This window comes from Pipistrellus kuhlii, unplaced genomic scaffold (assembly GCF_014108245.1).
Source record: "Pipistrellus kuhlii isolate mPipKuh1 unplaced genomic scaffold, mPipKuh1.p scaffold_m20_p_6, whole genome shotgun sequence".
NCBI lineage: Eukaryota > Metazoa > Chordata > Mammalia > Chiroptera > Vespertilionidae > Pipistrellus > Pipistrellus kuhlii.
The window spans coordinates 21,439,713-21,457,921 of record NW_023425562.1 but is presented as its reverse complement, the minus strand read 5'-3'; the positions used below and the strand labels follow the sequence as shown (position 1 = coordinate 21,457,921).

General features: G+C 56.8%; 2 protein-coding genes across 2 annotated transcripts in view; one reads left to right on the top strand and one right to left on the bottom strand.

Annotated features, from left to right (window-relative positions):
• Positions 1-3,342, top strand: part of RIMS4 (regulating synaptic membrane exocytosis 4) — a 46,421-nt gene extending 43,079 nt beyond the window's left edge. Inside the window, exons 5-6 of the mRNA XM_036418960.2 lie at positions 495-634; positions 2,116-3,342. Coding sequence (XP_036274853.1) covers positions 495-634; positions 2,116-2,334 — 359 coding nt within the window. The 3' untranslated portion in view covers positions 2,335-3,342. The remainder of the gene's footprint in view (positions 1-494; positions 635-2,115) is intronic.
• Positions 3,343-5,615: 2,273 nt separating this feature from the next.
• Positions 5,616-11,317, bottom strand: KCNK15 (potassium two pore domain channel subfamily K member 15). The gene is made up of 2 exons (XM_036418959.2): positions 10,884-11,317; positions 5,616-8,109 (listed from the first exon to the last, which is right to left on the bottom strand). The coding sequence occupies exons 1-2, from the start codon at positions 11,164-11,166 to the stop codon at positions 7,391-7,393; spliced, it is 1,002 nt and encodes a 333-aa protein (XP_036274852.1). The 5' UTR covers positions 11,167-11,317; the 3' UTR covers positions 5,616-7,390.
• Positions 11,318-18,209: the final 6,892 nt, after the last annotated feature.

Genomic DNA, 18,209 nt, shown 5'->3' with positions numbered 1-18,209 from the left:
GAACTCAGTTGAGATTGTCAGCTGACCTCGGCTGACCTTGTCAGCACCCCTTACTGACCAAGGTAAGGATTGGTCAGGATGAGCTCACACCAGCCTCGGGAGCCAGGTCTCCCCTGCTTATGATTATACCCCGGTGCCTAGTAGGGTGCTTGGCACACAGTGGGAGATCCGAAAACATTTGTTCAGTGAATAGGTGGCGATAAATGTAGAAGCCAGGGAAGGAGAGGGTGAGTCAGTGACAGAGAAAGAAAACAGGTGAGTCCAGAGTGAGCAAGGGAAGGTGGGGGACCACCCGCGGGGGTGGAACAGGCCCCACCAGCCCTGGCTGCACCCTACCACCCACACCTACCACCTGGCTCTGTCCTGTTGTCTCCTCCCACGGCCCCAAGGGGGCACCCTGATCCCCGTTGGTGGTAGGCAGCCTCCCCGGGCTGTGCCTTTGCCCACCATTGGAGGCCCACACTGCAACTCACCCTGCTGCCCCCTGTTCCCAGCGGCCTATATCAAGGCCTACCTGCTGGAGAATGGCGTCTGCATTGCCAAGAAGAAGACCAAAGTCGCTCGCAAGTCATTGGACCCGCTGTATAACCAGGTGCTGCTGTTCCCTGAGAGTCCCCAGGGCAAAGTCCTGCAGGTGAGGGGAGTGCGTGTGTGCGTGTGCGTGTGTGTGTGTGTGTGTGTGTGTGTGTGTGTGTGTGTGTGTATACACAGTACTAGAGGGAGAGGAAGGTGCTCCTGGGGAGGGCCTCCCCTGGAGGAGGTAGAGTGCTGTGGTTGATCAGAGCTCCACAACTTGCTGTGCAACTTTGAACAAGTTTCTTTGAGCCTCAGGTTCTTCATCTGTAAAATGGGGACATTAGTAATACCTACTAATAATAGTGACAGTAACAGTAAGATGTGTGCTTTGTGTAAGAAAAGTATTTGCAAGTTTGGTCTATCGTAAGTTCTCTACAAATGGTTCCCATCATCATAATCATTATATATCATCATCATCAGCCTCTGGAAGCCAGAGTTTGGCCTAAAGCACAATGATAATAAACCGGGAGCCTTTTGAGTATCTTGATATGTGTTTGGCCCTCTGGCCACCAGGAGAATACTAGTGGTGACTGAGACCTGGAGCAAGAAATAGCTGCCCATTCTGGATAGGGCCCAGGTGAGAGGCCTGCAGGAGCCTGTCCTCTTGGTGCTGTCTTTTGGGTATATGTGGCTTGGACCTAATTTCTTGATCCTCACCTGGGCAGGCAAAGACAATGTGGCTGGGGCCAAGGTGTTACAGTTGCCAAGACAGTGGGACTCTTGCTAAACTGAGAAGCCCAGATCCTGTCTGTGACAGTTGTTTTCAACCTGTGGGTTGAGGTCCATCAGTGAATTGTGAACTCAATTTAGCTGGTCTCAGCAGTTTTGTGTTGTGTTTTTCAATGGAATGGATAGGAGAGAAAACATTTCTCACTTATAGCAAGGTAAGTCTTTCGTGGGACACTCCTTTCAGCTGTGAAGCCCATGTGTGGATGGCTAAGGATGATCCCTGTCAAAAATGTTTGCCAAGCCTTGGTTGGTGAAGCTCAGTGTTAGAGCATCAGCCCTAGCACTGAAGGGTCGCAGGTTGGGTTTCTGGTCAAGGGCAGGTCAGGGGCACAAACCTGGGTTGCAGGTTTGATTCCCAGCCTGGGTTGGGACCCGGCACAAAGTCTGCAAAAACCCTTCAAATACAATTTAAAACAAGCAGAAAATCATGCAGATACTATGCACGTGCCTGCCACTTTTTAAAACTTGGTTTCACAAAGAGGATTCTGGGGCTTTGGAAACAGAGGGCGCAGGGAGGGAAGTCAGGATGTAGGGTCAGCCCTCAACTTGGACCCCAAGATGGGGCCTGTGGAGCATGGAATGGGACAGAGAGGGCGAGACTGGAGGCAGAAAGCCATCTGGGCGAACAGCGATTGAAGTATGGAGTCAGGACGATAGGGTCGAACTTGAGTGATTTTAAGGTTGAGCAGTTGTAAGGTGGTTGAATCCACAGGACTCGGAGGAGAATTGGGCATAAGGGTTCCCCCAGGGTCTGTTGGTGGACCTGTGTGTGGACTGGATGATGGGAGCCCTGTGTCTCTTGCCCCACAGGTGATCGTGTGGGGGAACTACGGACGGATGGAGCGGAAGCAGTTCATGGGTGTGGCCCGCGTGCTGCTGGAGGAGCTGGACTTGACCACCCTGGCCGTGGGCTGGTACAAGCTCTTCCCCACCTCCTCCATGGTGGACCCGGCCACGGGGCCCCTGCTCCGGCAGGCATCCCAGCTGTCCCTCGAGAGCACCGTGGGGCCCTGCAGCGAGCAGTCTTAGTGCCAGGCACGGGGAAGGGCTCCCTGAGATGGCCTGGAGACCACCCCGCCCCCCCCTGGGACCCCAGGCCCAGGGGCATCTTGGACAGAGGAGGACGGGGTTCTCCCCACGGTGGGGAAGCAGAATCGGGAGACCTACCCCCCTTGGGACCCTCCTCACCCCTCTTTGCCTCCTATCCCCTGAGACCTCTCCTCTCCCAGTGGGATTGGCTGCACTTTTGACTTGGCCGGTTCTTGACCTGGTGGATGTGGCTGCGATCTGAAGAAGGGAAAGACTGAGGCGGCAGAGCAGACCACTCTTCCTGCCCCAGACACTGTCTGACGGCTCCCCTCTCTGCGTCCTCGGAAGCTCGCTCCCCGGAGCCAAGTCCAGAACCCAGCAGCCATCTCCGTGGTGCCAACTACCAGCAAGTGTCTTTCCTGCGGCACCGGGTTCAGGCAGCTACACCTGCCCCAGAGCTGACGGGGCAGCTTTGCAAGGATCCGGAGCCAGCTCCGAGGGGCTCCGGCCTCCCTCCGCCTGCCCGCGGAAGAAGCTTCGCCGCAGCCTGTCCTAGTCCATCTGTCTGTCCCCTCCTGCCTGCCTCTCTTCCAGCGGAATTGGGGTCCAGCAGGGACCACAGGAAAGGAGGTGCCCAGGCCCCTGGGTGCCGGGCTCTGTGCGATGGAAACAGGTCGCCGTGGAAACTGTGGGTCGAGAAGGAACGTTGTCATCTGGGTTTTAGTGGAGGAGCTGTGGGACCTTCACTTCTGAGCACCCCGAGCCCTGAGGGCTCGCTGTCTCTGCGTCGTGGGGTGTTGGATTGGAGAGGGAATCTAGGGGAAGCTGGGGTTGGAATTGGTGGTGCCAAGGCGAGGGGTCTCCCACACAGGAGCACCCCTTCCTGTTGGACGAGGTCAAAAGTCACCTTGCCTATCCCTTTGCCTCCAGGCTCGGGGCCTGGAGAGGCCACAGATCCCCCCATTTTAGTCTTTTTAAATAAACCGTGTGTACAAGGGCAGAACCCACTGCCCTGGCCTCAGTTTCCTTGGCTCAAGGAGAGACAGAGAGGAGGTAGGAGTCAAAAGAACTGTGAGATTCCTTCTCGAGCAGGGCCCGGCCCAGCCCTCCCCGGGGCCCACGGAAGCCCTTCTGCATGCTGGGGAGGACTGGGGCCGGCCCCTCTTTCTAGAAGCACATTTCTGCCACCTCCCCTGGGAGGCACCCAGCAGTCCACCGCCCCTCATGACCCAGCCCCTGCTGTGTAGGGCGTAGTCCAGGGTAGCTGGGTAGTTAGCGTTCTAAGCCCTGGGGCCTGTCCTTAGCTCGCACGTAGTTCTCCCAGAGTCCCGGAGCGGGGTGGAGGGGAGACACACGTACATTCCAGGAGGCCACGGTCTCCTTGCTGGCCTGGGCCTTGGGCTCAGGAAGCCAGCCCTCCTCCCCCTGCCTCCCCCTCCCTCCCCCTGTAGGATTGTAGCTGGAGCTGCCCACTATACTCAGACGTTCTGATTTATTATCCTTTGGTACTGGTTTTCTTTATGAAGCATTGCTGAGGATGTGGGCCTTGGTGGAGGGGGCCTGGACGCTATTAGGAGGGGTGGTTTTCCTCTGAGGACGCCCGGCTGTGTCCAAGTCCCACCTTGTCCCTGGTTCCACTGTAGGCTATTGACCAGGTGATCCTTCCACCTGGAATTCCTTAGCCCACCTCCACCCCCACTTCTCGTCCCTCCTCTCCTCCCCGGCCTGCTTGAGCCCTGGGCATCCTTTAAAGTCTGGTTGGGCGCAGTTGCCTCATGGAGCCCTCACACTGCATTGGGAAGGGGTGATGAAAAGGCCCCTTCACTCAGGAGGCCTCCAGAGCTCCCGGAGTTTGTGGGGGTGGAACCCCAAGACTTGGTCAGGAGGCAGCTGGGCTCTGGATGGACTCGCATCTTGAGGCCCAGAAGCAGCCCCTCACTGTGTGTGTGTTTTAACCAGTGTGATTTCTCTGTTTATTACTCGCCATTTGGAATTTTTTGAGCCAGGAGAGCACCTTCTCTCTCCGCGGCTGTCACGCCCCGGTTGTACAGGGGTAGTTTTCAAAGACGGGGCGGAGCCTGCTGTCCCAGCCAGAGGGAGAGAGGCTTGGTGCTCCCCAGCCTGAGCCCACCCTCTGGTGTCTGCGCAGCATGCATGAAGAGGGAGAGAGCTCCAAAGCAATAACAACATCCTGGGGCTGCCCCCAAGGGCCCCCTCACTGATTTTCTTGTTTGTTCTGTGAAATCTCAGCTCACCTCCTGGAGGGGTGGGTTGGGTGGGGGCTGGAGCCCTTTTTCTTTGTATCATCGTTGTGAGCACATTCCCCCTTCCAAGGGTCTCTGACCCTCCACTTAGCGTGGGAACCACCGCGTCCTCACCTGGGGATAGGGGTTTGGGGAGGGGGTGACTGTGCTCATTATTAGCTTTGGGAACCTTCAAGCGCATCCTGTCCCCACTGCTGTCGGAGCCTTCGCCGCTCCAACTCCCCCATTCGGACAGGATCAGAGAGGGCGGCGTTGGGGGGAGTCGGGTGGGGAGGAGCTGGGTCTCTGGGGGAACCGAGTTTATTTTTAATCTTTGGTCCAAAGGTCACATGCAGTGGTGGCGTGGGAGTTAGTCTCCTCCAGAACCTGGTTTTCATACGAAAGGGAAAGGGGCTCTGGGACCATTAGTAAAGCCATTTCCATTTTACAGACGGGAGAGCGAGGCCTGTGCATCAATGCACCTGTGAGCTCAGTGGGCCTCCTACCTGAGGCTGCACTGGGTGGAGCCAGGGCAGGATGAGGGGGACTAGCATTTCTCATCACCTTTCCTCCTTCCTTCTCAATGGAGCCTCCCAGTGGCCTTGAAAAGGTGTGAGGGCCAATGGTAGCACACCTGAGAGGCGAGGAACCAGGCCCAGGATCAGGAAGTGGCTTGCCCAAGACTCCTCAGTAAATCAGAACAGGGTTCCTTCCGTTGTGCTTCCTTCCTTCACGGGACAGGAGACCCTTGCTCCAGGTAGGTAGCTGTGGCCTGTAAGCCCTGGGTCATCCACTCCTGCTCGGTTCCATCTCTCTGGGCCTGGGTTTGCCTTAGATATCTAGCTTTCCTGGAGGTCTGGCCCAGCTGGCTGAGGGTTTGGTCCAGATCTTGGTGACTGGGCAGGGGCTCCCGCTGAGGGGCCATAACTGTAGGACTAGCTCGAGGGAGGTAAGATGCTCACTTCCTGGCGGGGGCTGCGGGGGTGAGATCCTCACACAACCTTCAGATGTAATATCTGATCTTCCTGTTGTTTTTGCTTTCAAAGTGCTTTTACCCTCAGAGGATCCCCTGGGCAGTAGGTGGGGGTCATTTTAAAGGGGGAAGCTGAGGCCCTGGAAGGGGAACGTCCTGCTAGGGTCCCCCTGTGAGCTAGTGGCTGAGCACACACCAGAACTCGGTCCTCCCAGCCGCTCGAGCTTTCCCTGCGCCGGTAAGCACAGCAGTTTCGGGGGTGGCTGTGCACTCTGCAAGCTGATGAGCCAGGCAGGTCCTTAAACCAGGAGCTCCAGGGCACACTGCCGGTTCAGAACAGCACGTAGCCCCTTCCCCTTGGAGCACAGCTGTTGCGTCAGGCAAGGCCACCTGTGTTTATTTATTGAGCAGCAGCGTTGTGCCAGGCCCTGGGGACCGGGCCGCCCCCCCGTCTCCCTGTGAGGACCCCCACAGCCCTCAGGGAGGGCCCCGTGTCTGTGTGGCAGCACCTCCGTGATGAGAAGCTTTCATGTCCATGAGCTCATCTGACTCACAAACCCCGCAGGGAGGCTGATCGTGTCCATTTCAATCATGGCTTCTGTGAGAGCAACATGGAGAACTGAACCCAGGGCCTCAGACAGCAGCTCTGGAGCCCTTTCGCTCTTCAGCTGCCTCCCGAGGAGGTGGCAGGAGGGCAGGCCCCGGGCTCCTCGGGCTGAGGCCTCTCCACCCGCCACCCTCCCCGTCATCCCCTCTCCTGGAGCAGGGGCCGCCCGGGCCTCTGGGGAGGGAGGGTTTCCGGCCCCTGGGTTGGAGTGGGTCACGTTGCATTGTGTTCATGACCATGTAGCTCATGTTGACGATTAAAGTTTTTGGCTTTTCTAACTGGTCTTGCTCTGCTTTGTGTGGAGGCCGTTCTGCCTGGGAAGCTAAGGGCAGGGGCTGGGTGCTGCAGGATGTCCTCATGTCCCACCATGGCCTTTTGTGATGCCCCCCTTGATCCTGAACCAGGGATACATAGGAGGGAGCAGGATTCTAGGTGAACCCCGTCATTTTACAGATGAGATCTAACAGAGGACCGGATACTATCCGATAGGGGATGGGATTTACCAAAGTCACATTGTGGGGGCTAGCAGAACCCAGATCTCTCAACTCCCAAAGAGTTGCTCTCACGGCAGTTTGTCGCGTCCAGACTGCCTCAGTGACGTGGTGAATGCCAGCAAGGTCCCCTTATCCCGAAGTGGGACTGGCCCAGGACAGACAACATCCGCTGGGGTGGGGAGAACGCGCTTCAGTCCCACCTGGGCCAGTTCCTCTCTACATGCTGAGCGAGAGAGCAAGATCGGTTAGACGGCAGCTATTTGCCCGCTGGTCCACGCTGGGCAGCAGACGGGTCCGTTCCCATCAGTCCGTGTCCTTCCTGTCGTCTCATGGTGTGAGCAGCTGGCCTCACAGGCGGGACTCCAGTCTCCAAAGCCGTGCATTTTCCCTGCAACACGAAACCCTGCCTCTCCCGCAGCAGAACAGCCACCTGTGTCCACTCCAGAGGCCGGGCAGTGTGGCCACGCCTCCCTAAGACAGTTTGGACTGTAGGGGCTTGCACCTCCTGGGTGACGTTAGAATCGTAATTGTGCTTATTATGACATGACTTTAATATATTTTTGGAGATGAGAGAGGGGCTGGCCACAGAAGGGAACGCGAACCTGGTTGTGGCAGAAGATGGCATTGCAGCCGAGGCCCCTCTCCCCTCCCCAGAGGTCCCTCTCCCCTCCCCAGGCTCCGGGGAGAGTGGGGCACTGGCAGGTTAACCCAAACCCTCGACCCCAACGGGGTAGGGCTGTCAGATGGACTTCCGCCGGGCAGGGAGCCTGCCCGCCCCGCCGCGGCCACCCAGAGCCCCAGGGCTCCCGGGGGGTGAGAAGCCCAGGTTGTCGCGGGCCCACATCTCCAGCTGGTGGATGCGGTAGGAGACGGAGGAGGAGCCCCCGGGGCGCTCGGGGCGGCGGGTCAGGGCGGCACCGCGGCTCTCGGGCGCCCCCAGGCGGGGAGGGCTGGCGCGGCAATCAGCGCGCTCGGGCGGGTCGGTGCTGGTGCTGGCCGCCAGGAAGCGCAGGACCACGAGGTTGAGGAAGGCGCCGATGACCGTGAGCCCCAGGAGGATGTAGAGGAAGCTGAAGGCCACGTAGGGCGGCTTCCTCTGCAGCGCCTCGTCGCTCTGCAGCGCCACGAAGTCGCCGAAGCCGATGGTGGTGAGCGTGATGAAGCAGTAGTAGTAGGCGTGGAAGAAGCTCCAGCCCTCGAAGTGCGCGAAGGCGGCCGCCCCGAGCGCCAGCGTGGCGGCGCACACCAGCAGCCCGGCCACCACCATGTTCTCCGTGGACACGCGCGGCCGCTGCAGGCCCAGGCAGCGCTTGGCCGCCAGCAGGAGGCGCCGCACCAGCGCGTTCAGCCGCTCGCCCAGGCTCTGGAAGGTGACCAGCGTCAGGGGGATGCCCAGGAGCGCGTAGAACATGCAGAAGACCTTGCCCGAGTCTGTGCCGGGGGCGGCGTGGCCGTACCCTGGAGGGAGAGTGGAGGGGGAGGTGGTGAGTACCCAGTGCCATCTGACAAGGCCGTATGTAACCCTCGGCCTCCCATCCCCCAGAGCGGGCTGAGCAACTTGAAATGCTAGTTCTACCTGTCTAGGCCATTCTCTGCCTTCCAAACCTTGCACGTTTACCGTTATCATCCCAGACTGTAAACAACCCAAATGTCCCTTGATTGGAAAAACGGATACATAACCCGAAGTGCATCCATACAATGGAAAGGAACGGGCTGCGGTTATCTGCAGCAACAAAGGACGAACCTCACATGTATTAAGCGGAAGCCAAGCTCCAAAGGCACAAACTGTGTAATTCCAGTTAAATGTTTCGCTGGCAGAAAACGGCTGAGACGGAGAGCCGATCTGTGGTGGCCAGTCACTGAGACGGAGGAGGAGGGGTGCACTGCGGAGGGCGTGCAGGACTTTGGAGGGGGATGGAAATGTTCTGTCCGGAATGCGGCTGGCTGGACTTCATTTGTCACTGAAATGGTGGGTTTTACTGTATGTAAATTGTTTTGTTTTGTTTTTAAAGGCAAACTCTTCCGTGGCTCCCAATATTCAACCGGGTAAAGAACTAGTTCTCACATGGTGTCTGAGCTCCTTTGTGATCTCAATCCCCCTCACCTCTGCAGACTCCCCTGTTGCTTCCCCAGCCAGCATGTCCCCCACCACATGCCTCTTCTCCTCTCTCCGCTCCCACCACCACCACTACCACCTCCATCACCACCACCACCACCACCACCTCCACCACCACCTCCACCACCGATGCCCTACCTGCCCTGCCCCAGTCCACTCTCCTTCCCAGTTCTGCTCCAAGCCCCTTCTCCCTAAACACCTCCTTCGTCTGGTGGAGTGATCCTCCACTCAGTCCCCTCAACTGGTGTAGGGCACCTGGAGATAAGCTAAGGGGTCAACGAAAATGTAATCATTAACAATAACGATCAAACCAAACTGAAGGTGGTCTGAGACAGAGGGGCCTCTCTGGGAATCAGAGGCCAGGAAGGCTGTTTCCAGCTGTTTGGGGCTATGCCCGGGTTTTGGCAGAGAAGGACATGAATAAAGAGAGCTGACCATGCGGGTACTTTACATGGGTTATCATTTAACCCTTTCTGGGCTGTATGAGATGACTCGGTCCCCATCGCACAGAGAAGGAAATAGGATGAGAGGGATGGAGCTGCCCAGAGACCACAAGCCTGAGCTCTTCACCCCTGTCCTCATTGCTTCTCTCCTGTCCTCGCAGTGCTCATGCTCCTGGGTCCCAGCTGTCTGCAAGGCGGCCTTATGCAGCCCGCACCACTCAGCGCCCCCAAAACGGGCAAAAAGGCAAAACTCCTGCTTCCCCTTGTAGTCCCTTCCCCAGGCTCTCAGATACATGGGGGGCAGGAGGGATAGAGGGGCAGGGAGGGAGGAGAACAACCAGGAGAGGAGGCCAAACACAGCTGGGAGGCCCCCAAAGAAAGCGTGGGAAAGCGGAAGAGGTGGATGGGGTCCCACACTACCCAGCACAGTGATGGCAGGGCTGGGTGGGGAGGAGCACGAGGCGGTGTCCTTAGGCTGAGCCAAGGTAGAGAAGCAGGGATGCCCATGTTGACAGGAGGGGTCATAAGGGCTGAATGGGAGTTGGGCCCACAGTTGGCAAACAATGAATTGTCATTATTACTAATTAACAGTGCCCACTTAGCCTCGGGCACTGTGCCAAGCATTTTACCTGCTTGACCTCATTTAAGCCTGGCAACCCCCCCAGTGAGCTAGGAGCAATTGCATTTTGGAGTTGAGGAAACCAGGGCTCAGAGAAGCAGGACGGCGATAGATGTGAAACTATGTCATTGCAGATCTCGGGTTTTAACGCCGCTGCCACACCCACAAGCTCACATCCACTTGCAAGAGCGTCACAGAGACTTTTCCTCCACGGCCTGGGCTTCCAGGGGGGCACCTGCACATCCACAGCCTGGGCCCAGGAGCGGCTGGCACCCAGCGAGGAGCCCTGCAGAGCCTGCTTCTCTCCTTTCCTGCTTCCCCAGGCTTAGGCTCCACAGGTACCAGCCACGCGGTGGTCATGGCAACGGCTGGCGGCCCAGATGCTAAGCAGAAAGTGCTCTGGATCTCCGAGGGTGAGGTCCAAAGCTGTGTTCATCAGTCATCCCTCTAACCTGTGTTTATTGAGTGTCTACTATGTGCCAGACTCTGGCCCTGCTGCAGTGACTGAAACAGACAAGGATCCCCAGTCTTAGGAAGCAACAGAACAACAGCTATAACACAGAAATCCATCTCTATTTTTAGTGCTTTCTGTGTGCCAGGCCCCCTGCTGAAACTTTCTGCACATATTCTTTCCCGGGTGATAATGCTTTCACCATGGCTTGAAAGAGTGCTGACTAGCACCCCTACTCCAAAGAGGAGAAAAGTGAGGCTCAGAGAGAGCACCCAACTTGTCTCAGGCCTCACAGCGAGCGCGGTGCAGCCGAGGAGGCAACTTCAGCCGCTTGGGCTCCTAGGTCCCACTTGGTCTGCCTCCCAGTCCCCGGAGCATTTTCTGGGCATTCCTGCGCGCCAGCCTCTTGGCAAATTGGCCCCACTGACTCCTCCCAGCCCAGCCTGCTGGAATGACAGCCCTCCCGGCACCGGGAAGCAAGTGCGGCTCCGGGGAGCCGCCGAAATGACTCCTCGTCCAAAGCCACCCCCTGGGCAGGGGCAGAGGCGAGGTGCAAACCCAGGGACCGCAGGCGGCTTGGGATGGGGGCTCCGGAGCGCTCACCGATGGTGGTGATGACCGTGATGGCGAAGTAGAAGGAGCCCGCGAACTTCCACTGGCGGCCGGCGCGGTGCGGCTCGGCCTGCAGCGCCAAGCGCTCCAGCTCGCGGTAGTCCTCGGCCGAGAAGCCGTACTTCCTCCGGAGCTCGCTGCGCTTCTGGGCCAGCAGCCGCTGGCGGCCGCTCTCCGCCTCCGACTCCAGCGCGTCGAAGACGGCGGCGCCCACCAGCAGGTAGGACAGGATGCACAGGACCAGCGCGGCGGTGCGCACGCTCTGCTGCTCCATGGCAGCCCCGCTCCGCGCCGAGCCAGCCGCGTCCGGCCCGGGGCCATGCGCCCCGACGGCCGCCGGTGCCCGCTCCGCCCTGGCCGGCGCCCGGACCCGCGCTGCTGGAGCTCCGGCTGCGCGTGGCTGGAGTGGGGCACCCAGAGGCGGGGCCTCGGGGCGCGTGTGTTGGAGCGGGGGGGGGGGGGGGGGGCAGGGCCGCCCCAACTACGGCCGCCCAGCCCCTGCCACACATCTGCCTTTATTTACCCGCTGGCGCCCTGGGACTAATGTGTCTGCAAACAGTGGCATCTGGAGCCAAGCGCCCAAAGCCTGGGTCTGCGAAAGGAGGGGGCGGGGTGGGGGGGAGGGTGGCCTTCCAGGAGGGTGACTGCGGAGCATCCAGGCAGCAAGTGCAGGACCTTTAGGAACTGAAGCTGGAGCCTGGAGAATGAGGGCGCTGTGTGGGGAGGTAGGGAGGGGGGGCTGAGGGGGGAGAGAGGGAAGGGTTGGAGGAGGGGGGAGCCGAAGGACAACAGAAAGGCAACTTCACACAGGCCCTTATATGGATTTATTCTCCAGGACAATCGGAAACGCTATAAACAGGAAAACAAATACAGCAATGATCTGATGGACATTTTTAAAAAGGGTTTTCCTCACTGCCATGAGGAAAAGGGGAGATGGCTAAGAGTGGAGACCTGCAGTCCCAATGTGTGCTGAGGGTGGCCTGGACCAGGGGAGCAGCACTGGAGATGGGGAGAAGCTGATGGGCCTGAGACAGGTTAGGGAGGTGGAACTGGGCACACAGGGCTGGCCACATTTCCCAGCCTCACTCACTTCACTTCGAAGCTGTAGCCAATGGAATGTGACCTGGGCCATAAAGGCCCATACAAGCCTTTCCCACGCCAGGCTTCACTTCTCTTTCCCACCCGCAGGCTGAATGCAGTCTTCAGAGGACAGAGCCACAGGGTGGAAGGAGCCTGGGTGCTGGAATGACAGGTTGCAAAGCCCTCTCCCATCGGGAGCACCTGTTTTGAACTTCTGTTGTATTAAGGCCCAGCGTTATGGGGTCAGTCTGGTACCACAGCCAGTGTTGCCCTCGTGCACGGAGCGGCGGGACCTGCTGATAGCTTGGTGTGGAGGGCAAAGGGGCACTCACAGATGGCCCCTGGGTCTTAGACCTGAACAGCAGGGTGCTTGAGAAGCTTCCCATGGACGTCACTCACTTTCCAAGAAATCCACTCCGGGCCCCCAGCACCAAGACGACACTCATTTCAGAGCAGGGGTGGGTCTTTGGAGATTCTGGGCAGAGCACCCGGCAGTCTCTCCTGCGGCTGTCCGAAGCTCCTTCGTCCCCTGGTCCCGGCCTTGGCGTGTGCCACCTGCTCCCCACCCTGCTCCAGCCTCTCTCTCCCAAGCCCCCCTGCACTAAATGTTCAGCTCCTGGCACAGTCTTGCTCTGCTTGGAATTGTCCTCTCCCCATCCACTCAACAGCCAGCCTTTATTGAATGCCTGCCAGGGGCCAGACACAGATGGAAGCACTTTACAAGGATTAATGCCCTTAATTATCTCGGTCTGGTTGTGCTGTAGGTGCAGCCGGCTCACGCCCTATCCATCCTCCCGCTCTCAGTTTACTTGATCATCTCTCTTCCTAACTCCTCCCCAGCAGCCTCTGCCTCCTGCCATCTTGTGTCCCTCACATTGCATTGTGATTCCTGCATCCCATACTGCGTTCCTTCTGAAGACAGGTATCTTGTTCACCGCTGTGTCCCCAGCACCCGGATCTGGCACAGAAAACACACCAGTGACCTGTGGGAAAAGGAGCAGCACAGCATGTAGGGGCTAAGAGCGTGGACGGTACACCTCAACTGCCTGGGTTCGTATCCCACTTCTGTTGTTTACCAGCTGTTTGAAATCAATGCCTCAGTTTTCCCACCAGTAAAATGGGGTTTAAAAGTTCCTATCTCTTTAGGTGCTATAGCCAGCAGAATATTGGCCTCCCAGAGATGCTCATGTCCTATCCTTGGTACTGTGAATATACTAGGTTACATCGCAAAGGGAATTAGGGTTGCAGATGGAATTAAGGTTGCTAAACAGCTGATCTTGAGCTGGGAGATGACCCTAGGTCAGGGGTCAGCAAACTCATTAGTCAACAGAGCCAAATATCAACAGTACAGCGACTGAAATTTCTTTTGAGAGCCAAAAACTGACTTCTGCGCATGGCCACGAAGTTTCAATCACACTGTATGTGCGCGCCCGCACGTGGTATTTTGTGGAAGGGCCACACTCAAGGGGCCAAAGAGTCGCAGGTGGCTCGCGAGCCGCAGTTTGCCAACCACTGCCCTAAATTATCTGTGTGGACGCAATGTAATCAATCGCAAGGGTCCTTGTAACTGGAAGATGGAAGCAGAAGTGGGAGAACCAGAGAGAGGCGAGATGAGAAGGACTCTGCCTCACGATGCTGGCTTTGAAGATTGATGGAGGGGCCACAGGCCAAGGAGAATAGGCAACTTCTAGAATCTGGAAAAGGCAAGAAAACGGACCCCTCCCTAGAGCCTCCAGAACGGCCTGCAGTCCTAGTTGATTGTAGCCCAACCCCCCTGTGTAGCCCTCCACACCACAGAAGTGGAAGACAATACATGCGTGTGTTGTTGAAGCTGCTAAGTTTGTGATAATTTGTCATGGTAGCAACAGGGAACAACTGCGGTGGCTGTGAGGATGGAATGGGCCAGCAGATGTGGTGCTCTGAGAGCTGTGTCCGGCCTGAAGACCTGTCTAGAAGGGTTAGCCACCATCACCGTTATCACAGCTGAGCACTGGCCTGGACCCATAGGACACGGCACCCAGCCGCCCCTGCGATGTTCTCCAGCAGAATCAGGCCCGGTGCCTGCAGGGGGGAGCCTTGCACCCCGTTACCCCCTGGAAGCTGGACTGCAGCCCAGTGGCCTAGAAGCGGGGTGCTGGCACTGCTACCTCGGCCTTATTTTTAGCAATGGCATCAGCAAATTTGATTTTCTGATTCTTTTCCAGATTTCAGAGGAGCAGAAACCCGGGCTACGGTCCCAGACTGGGGTGGTTAGGACACCGAGGACCTACTGCACAAGAAGGGCCTGAGCAGAGCTTGCTGGGACAGGTGGGGGTGGGGAAGGCTTGTTCTTAGGATCAGGCTTACACCAAGGATAGTTATTGAGGTCGGGGTCATGAACACACCGCTGGAGGCAACGAGACCTGGGTTCAATTCCAGCTCTTTCACTTTCTAGGAAGGTGTCTGTGGATAGAACACTTGTGATTTTCTGTGCCTTGGTTTTCCCATCTGAGAAATGGGGTGATAATGATGCCTGCTTCATAGGACCTTGTCGAAGCTAATATAAAATATAGTTTGTCACATTCCCTGTGCCTGGTAGCGGGTAGCCACTTTTCCCCACCCTCAATTACAACGGTCTGACTACAGATGTCAAGAATTCATTTCCATCCCTGGCTGTTTTGGCCCAGTGGATAGAGCATCAGCCGGTAGATTGAAGGATCCCGGGTTAGATTCCAGTCAAGGTTGCAGACATGATCCCTGGCCCGGGTTGCATGCAGGAAGTAACCAATCAATGTGGCTCTCTCACATCAATGTTTCTCTCTGTGTGTCTCTCACCTTCCCTTCTACTCTCTCTTAAAAAAGATGAGGAAGAGGAAGAGGAAGAGGAAGAGGAAGAGGAAGAAGAAGAAGAAGAAGAAGAAGAAGAAGAAGAAGAAGAAGAAGAAGTAGTATAGTAGTAGTAGTGGTGGTGGTGATGGTGGTGGAGGAGGAGGAGGAGGAATTCATTTCCACAGCAGGGGCCTAGCTAAAACTGGTGAACACTTGTCCTTGCTCGGCACACTTACAGACATGCTGATGGAGCCCTCACTTCCCAGAGCAGGAAGCAGAGGCACAGAGAAGAGGCCCCGCCTGCAAGACCTCAGAGCCAGGTGGTGGCCCAGCCAGGACTTGAACTCAGGGAAGGCTGTCTGGCCACCACAGTCCTGATCCTTCCCATGCCCAGCCCCATCAGGCCAGATGCCACTGGCTTTATCCCCTTCCTGTCGCCTCTCTGGGCCTCACTTTCCTCGTCTCTAAGATGGGACTGATGAGTGCTGGCTGGTTGTCCCCCCACAATTGTGAGGACCTCGTGACACGCAGCTGAGAGGTGCTTTGTCAGATGTGCTGCTGGGGATGGGTGCTATTGGGGTCGCGGGGGAGCTGTCTGGGCCCGCCAGGCAGGTGACTCTGCCCTGTGCTTGGCATTTTCCGTGTGGCGGCTCTATTTTAAGCCAGAGGAGGCTGGAGTTTGTGTGTATGTGTTACTCAGCTTGGAAAACCATCAGCTGTGCAGGCACCAAAAACAGCAACACCCGAAGGCGCCCCTGCAGCTCCCTCCCCTGCCCCCGCCTCCCTCCTTTGGGAACCTGAGAAGGAGGCCCAGTGATTTTCCGCAGTTGTTCCTGCCGGAGGCACACCCGCCGCCTCCCCACGAGGCCCGGGATCGTCTTCCGTGGCTCAAGGTTGTCTGCTTGGAGGACAAGGAGGCAGGTGCCCCCAGTCCCCATCGGGCCCTGGCACTGAAAGCCCTTTACATCCCCTGAGAGTCTGGATCCTTCTGAGAGCCATGTGAGCCCCGCAAGCATGGCCAGCCAGCCAGGGAGAGGAGTGGGCTCAGAGACAGCTCTGCCATCTAGGATCTAGGACGGCACACGTAGGGCAGTGGCGGAGAGGACGGGAGTGTCCGGTGAGTCAGACCTCAGTTCTGTCTCACTTTCTGAGTCCCGGGTTCCTCATCTGTGACACGGGGTAAAAATACCTGCGCAGTGGTGTTCCTGCGGGGACTGAATGAAGGTGAGAAGGAGCGCTCAGCGCCGAGTGGGTGTCGGTAAATGTTAGGACACTGCCCCCGCCCAATGTATGCCTTCTTTTCCTTTTCCACTAATTCCCCAGGCTTATTGGAATCTTTTCCTATTTTAAAACTGATTGTAGAGAGAGGAAGGGAGCAAGGGAAGAAGGAGGAGGAGGAAGAGGAAGAGAAAGAAAAGAGGGAGAAGGAGAAGGAAGAGGAGGAGGAGAAGGAGAAGGAGAAGGAAGAGGAGGAGGAGGAGGAGGAGGAGGAGGAGGAGGAGGAGGAGGAGGAAAAAGAGGAGGAGAAGGAGGAGAGAGTAAAGAAACATCCATCAGCTGCTTCCCACATGCACCCACCCCGAGGATGGAACCTGCCACCTTTTGTTGCACAGGATGCTGCTGCAACCAACTGAGCCACACGAGCCAGAGCTCATGGAATCTTAAAGCAATGGTTTTTAAAGTTTGAACATAGTTCAGTCATTTTCCCAAAGGCTAGAGGGAAAATTATAGCTTTCCCCGATGATAAGATCTCTCTCTTGTTTCTCTCCTAAAATAATGTTTTTTAAAACAAATTTTGTTATTGATTTCAGAGAGGAAGGGAGGAGAGAAAAATCAATGATGAGAATCATTGATCAACTGCCGTCCGCATGCCCCTCACTGGGGGTCAAGCCCACAGCCTAGGCATGTGCGCTGACTGGAAATCAGTGTCTTCCTGGTTCATAGGTCAATGCTCAACCATTGAACCATGCGAGCTGGGCATGAGTGGGTTATTTTGACCTTGGGGGACAAGAGGTACCAGCTCCTCTGAGATGGCAGCGGTGGCCTTTCGGCAGCCTGAGTATCATGTAGGGGCGTGGCTTGCAAGAAATTAACAGATACCTTGTGCTAACTTAACTAATGTTATTGGTAGGACAGGGGGTCTCCCAGAATCTCCCAGGCACTGGGAGGCAAACCATATGGTTTGGGGCGCCCCGAGATGGAACCCTGATTTCAGGGAAGCACCGTAGCCATGCTCAGTGTGAAGGGCACCAGTGTTTCCAGGACGATGAGGATAGTATTTGGGGGACAAATGACAACTGTCTGAGGACGACCCTGCCTCTGGCTGCTGGGCGGAGCCAGGATGCTCAGGAAATTCCTGGTGTGAGTTAGTTGGAACCCTGGGAGTTTGTTCTTCTGCCTCCCACGGTTAATGGAGACAGGGAAGCCTTTTCTCTGGTTAATAATTTAAAAACCGAAGCGATACGAGCATGGGGGTGGTTAGTAAACCATTCTCTTTACTTTTATGTATGGCTTAGCATTGCACCCCCATTTTTTTCCCCCCTGCTGCTCCTTTGGTCTGAGTGGGAGGGAGACTCCGAGGTTGGAGTGAACTTGAAGGACATTCACTGGGCAGCTCCTGTGATCCGAGCAGGGAGCTAGGTGCTCAGCAGGCATCACTGGATGTGACCCTCTCGGGCCAAGGCACTTTTAATTCATATCACAGAGGAGGAAGCCAAGGCTCGGCGGGGTGTGGAGGTTGTCTGGAAGCCACTCAGAGGGAGGGAGCTGTCCTGTCCTGCGGCCAAGTTCTTGGTCCTAAAGCCACACGCCCTGCCCCCCTCTCCCCCCCGGAGCTCAGCAGTGGCCGGCACATGGCAATCCATGCTCAGCCACTGCTGGCAGAGCCTGTCCCATTCTCCAGGCAAATTCTGCCTTGGACTCTAGAGATGTCTGAATATCTTGATGCAGGGGTACGGTTTGCATTTCTGGAGACAACACGGCTGCAAAGGGTCAAGTCAGGGGGTCAAGTCAGGAAGCGCCTGGGACCCCGAGAAAGGTCTGTGCTAATGTCAGTGTAGCACAGAGCTGGGCTGGCTGATATGGTAGCTACTAGCCATTCATGGCCATTTATATTTAAATTAATTTGAGTTAAATTAAGTTTTAAAATGCAGGTATCCAGTCACACGAGACACATTTCAAGTGCTCATGTGTTAGGGGCAGCTATAGGACAGCTCCATCATCATGGAAAGATCAACTGGACATTTCTGGCATCAAGAGGAGACTTTGTACCCTAGCCGGATGGCTCAGTTGGTTGGAGCATCATCTCTTACACCAAAAAGGTCACGGTTTGATTCCCAGTCAGGGCACATTCCCAGTCAGGGTTGTGGGCTCTATCCCCAGTAGGGGGTATGTAGAGGGTGTGCTGGAGGCAGCGGATTGATGATTCTC